The 4,811-nt window shown below is 32.1% G+C and overlaps 1 protein-coding gene across 1 annotated transcript in view; it reads left to right on the top strand.

Moving 5' to 3' along the window:
• Window positions 1–3,359, top strand: part of LOC111623530 (patched domain-containing protein 3-like) — a 41,785-nt gene extending 38,426 nt beyond the window's left edge. The window contains exons 7-8 of the mRNA XM_023366134.1: window positions 2,116–2,151; window positions 2,260–3,359. Coding sequence (XP_023221902.1) covers window positions 2,116–2,151; window positions 2,260–3,359 — 1,136 coding nt within the window. The remainder of the gene's footprint in view (window positions 1–2,115; window positions 2,152–2,259) is intronic.
• The last annotated feature ends 1,452 nt before the right edge of the window (window positions 3,360–4,811 follow it).

The following is a 4,811-nucleotide window of genomic DNA, read 5'->3' on the forward strand; positions in this document are numbered from 1 at the left end:
GTATGTAATTTTAGATTGCTTGCTTCTAGTTAAAAGGTCTTTATAAATTTCCTTATATGGTGCTAAGCACTTATGAAGAATAAAGCAAGTATGGAATAAGGGAAAAACATTCGGCAACATCAGAAGCAGAAGTATCGCAATCTGGCAACCATTGAAACAATTTTCGCCAAGGACCATGTGTATGGAGACGAGAAAAGAAAATTTCCACACTGAAGTACTAATAGTTCACGATAATAATAATTTTCGTGAACTATTAGTACTTAAGTATGTAAAAATTTATTACATTTCATGTTGTACGAGGGTTTTACTCATTTCTCGAACCGTGTCAGAGTGAATCCGTGCTATAAAAGTACTGTGTTATACGGGGGATGGTACCAATTCTCGAACCGTGTTAGAGTGAATCCGTGCTATAGAAGTGCCGTGTTATACGGGGGATGGTACCAATTCTCGAACCGTGTTAGAGTGAATCCGTGCTATAGAAGTACCGTGTTATACTGGGGTTACCTGTACCTTAATAAATTATATAAAACTTTATATAAAACCCATATTATTAAATACAGTGGTACCTCGGTATACGTCTGCTTTAGAATACGTCCAATTCGGAATACGTCCTGTTTGGACATAACAAATTTTGCTCGGTATACGACTTTTGTTCGGTGTACGACATAATACAATTATACGCGCCATCAATGAACAAGTAGCACTATCGGTGTACTAGACCAGACTAGACGTTGGCGGTACAATAGTTTATAACTTTGTTAAATATCTTCTGATTTTAATTCGTAAGTAAAATTTTATTATTTTTTTTAATCACGAATCGCAAAAAGGCAAATGAAAAGCGACAGAAAACTAAAAAATGACTATAATTACAATGGAACTGATAAAAGAGATTGTTGAGAAATACGAAGGTGGCACGCGTGTTCGAGATTTTAACTGTTGCCTATCGTATTCCGAGAACGACGATATGGACAATCGCGAAAAATAAAGTCATTATTAAATCTGCTAACGTTGCAAAAGAGGTTAAATAAATTTATAAACAGAGATCAAAGACATTAGATCATGTCGAGAAATTGCTTTTGCTTTGGATTACTGAAAAACAGTGCTGGAGACAGCGCATCGGAAGCAATTATTTGCGAGAAAGCTAAAAAGATACACGCTGATCTCACGAAAAATCAAGCAGAAACTAGCCAGGAAAGCGAGGTGTTTAAAGCAAGCCATTTTTTTACACGAAAACGGATTAATCATTTTTACATTACTTCTTATGGGAAAGGTTGGTTTGGTATATGTCCAATTCGGTATATGTCCAATTTGGTATAAGTCCAAACATCGGAAACGGATTAAGGTCGTATAACGAGGTTCCACTGTATTTGCAATTAAGACGTGTCTAATTTTAGTAGAACTGAGAAAAAATTCGGTTTTCTCATTAACATATGTACTCACTTTGAATTGATATTTTGAGTATGTCCAAAAATTTCTTTTCATCCTCTGCTAGATTGTGAGATCCTAAAATCGACAACTTTCAAAGAGGCTTTTGTTACAGTGAACAATGGATACAGGCGTACAATTTTTCTGTTTATAAATCAAATACTATATTATAATATAATGCAAGCGTTAGAAGTACGAAAGAATCTAATAATCTTAATGTTTCTTGTTATTTTTGCTCATCTGCTAGTGTTCTGTATTGTTTTTTGAAAAATTTCGCTTAATGATTCTTAACTCATTGGAATTTTTTTAAATTCAAAATTTTCATTTCATTACTATGTTTATATTCTAAAAACATATATAGTGAACATGAAGAATATACAAAAATATGTAAGACTATATACTATTCAACCTTGATTTTACAGTTGTCATTGTAACGAATATTCGAAACTAATGTAATATTCAACATTTAAAGTAATAGATTTTAATTATTTTTATTTCTATGTTGTTACTGTTATACTTTTTATCCGTTAAAGTGAAAAACTAGTTTTAATTGTTTAGTAAAATTTCTGAAATTTCTGCTTTAAATTATTATAGTTTCAATCATACTTTAAATCATAAAATTAATTTATTGTTATACAATATCATACAAATGAACTATATTCATCTATAGAATATATTTTCATTTTACAGAAACTATTGGACAAACTGACTGTTACAAAGAAGAAAGTAAGGACTGTTTTATGAAGTTCTTCAGAGATACATTTTCAGATTTTATTTTGCATCCTGTATCACAAATTCTTATTATCTTGTTGTATTTTATATTATTGTCAATAGGTATATGCGGTGTTATGTCCTTAAAGGAGGGGCTGAATGTGTACAAATTCAATTCAGACAGTTCTGAAATTACACAGGGATTTCATGTTTTCTATGAATATTTTACCCAATACCCTTTCACGGTGCACGTCGTAATTAACGAAACTTTAGATTATTCTAATCCACGAGTTCAAGAGTCAGTTAATGATTTTATGAAAAAATTTCACACTATTGAAAATATAGCCGGATACGAGTACGAATTTTCTTGGTTAAAATATTATAAGGTATTTGAAAATCATTCTATTTCGAAATATTCTTTAAGGGGTTACGATCTGTCTCAGAAACAGGATTTCATGGATGCTCTTAGAAACGTCTTCTTGAAATTTTTAGAAACCAAGCAATTTGAGAATGACATTATCTTCAATCACAATTACACTGATATTGTCGCCAGTCGTTTCTTTTTTTTAGCGAAAAATGTTTCGGACAGAGTAACGGAATTCAAAATAGTAAACGATTTATCGAGAATAGCCGAAGAAGCGCCATTTTCTGTTGTAATCCATACAGTAATAACTCCTATGGCCGAGCAAGGAATCGTTATCAGACAGATAACGTTTCAACTGTTTTGGATCACTTCCTTGTTAATCTTTGGAATTTTTATTTCTTTAATTCCGAATTTGCATTGCGCTGTTATCGTCGCTATCTGTGTCGTGTCCATCACCGTGCAGACGATTGGATTCATGTCTTTATGGGCAATCAATCTAGATATCGTGTCTTTGATTAGCTTGACTCTCTGCATCGGGTTTTGTGTTAATTATCCCACTCATATATGCTATTCTTTCATTACTTCAGCACAAGTAACGACTGAAGAAAAGTTAAAGGATAGTTTATATCACGTAGGTTTCCCGTTAATTCAAGGGGCAATTTCTACTGGATTAGTATTGTTAGTCATCGCCTATTATAATACATTTGTATACACTACTTTCGTTAAAATCGTTTTCATAATTGTACTGCAATCAGTATTTCACGCATTACTTCTTATTCCTACAATAATCTCGATAAATTCGCTCTGTTCAAGAGCGTATCAAAAACGCCGAGCATCCATGCCTTTTGGATGCACATAGTGTTATCATTGATAATGCACTCGTAAATTTTTCTTATACTCAATTAATGGGCTTGTGTTAACGAAGATCAATAATTCTTGAATTTGCTTTGACGGTTTAAAGTATTCCAGGTGTTTTAATATTATTTTTTAATGAGTTAGAATATTGTATACGTGCTTTCTAACAGTAGAAAATTAAATGTTTACGACTGGATTGAGCTTGTAATGTACAACAAGGAATGACGAATATATGCTTTGGCAGCCAAACATTTTCAGGAGCAACAAGCTAATAAAGATGAAGTAGTTAATATAATTAAATCTGTCTTTCAGATCATAAACTCACTATTACGTACAATTATAATAGCGATGTGTTATGAATAATTTGAGAATTTGTTTCCAATAAAAATATGTTTAGATTAAGTTGATGGAATAAGGAACTTAACACTTGAGCAATCTGAAAGGAATATTTTGAATCATTTCTTACGTGTAGCGTAATAACGGAAAGTCGACATTTATTTATGTGCTAGACATGAGACGAATCTCGGAATCTCGGATTATAGAAATAAATCCTTTTGCTCGTCCTCAAAGAAAGAAGACAGAGTAGAGTAGCAGGAACAAGAGGTAACCATGATCATTTTACACAAGAAATTCTGCGTGAAGGTGATTTTATACAAAAAAACATTTAGTACAAAAAACAATCACTAACATTCGATGAAATGAAGTGTCAAGCCATTTTAAGTTCAAAGTATTACTATGCAGACATGTGATGAAATTTTTGCTCTCCTCTTTGTACAAGAGTTAATATATGAACTTAGACAACACAGTTTCCAATGATCAGAATAATGCATGAGATAACCAATAGAATTTCTGAACATAATACAAATTAGTGAGCTTCCTAACATCAGTTAGAATGAAAGATTAGTTATGAGTATCAGGAACCACGATACTAATAAAGGTTAGTTAATACAACGAGATCAGATATACGTGGTATATGTTTAACAATCATTTATTGTGATGACGAGCTGCAATTTTTAATCATATTTTTAATTTATTTAATTAAATTTATATATATATATATATGCTCGCCACCACAAACAAGTAGTTGCCTGCACCTGCACATCATACTTTCCCTTTAACAATATATTCGTATTGGTCATCTAACAAGCAGTATTCAGGAGAAAATTTTTGATTTAAAGAAGTTCGAGGATAGCTTATAATTGCTTATTTGAATAGTTTCAAATACCAGCGCACTATCACATTCAAACTAATCCCCTTAATCGAAGACACGCCGTTTTTCAGCGCTGGTACAGCTTTTCTGTAAGCCAGCTTTTCAACAACATGTATTCTGTTATGCTTTTTACACCTTATTTGATAAATGAGGATGGCCCGGGAACTTTTCGATATCTTTGAGTCATCATGTCGTTTAGATTTTACTTTCTTTTCACATTATTAGTTAACATTAATGACTCATTTT

The sequence above is a fragment of the Centruroides sculpturatus genome, unplaced genomic scaffold (genome assembly GCF_000671375.1).
Source record: "Centruroides sculpturatus isolate CEXI.00-Female unplaced genomic scaffold, Cexi_2.0 scaffold288, whole genome shotgun sequence".
Classification (NCBI taxonomy): Eukaryota; Metazoa; Arthropoda; class Arachnida; order Scorpiones; family Buthidae; genus Centruroides; species Centruroides sculpturatus.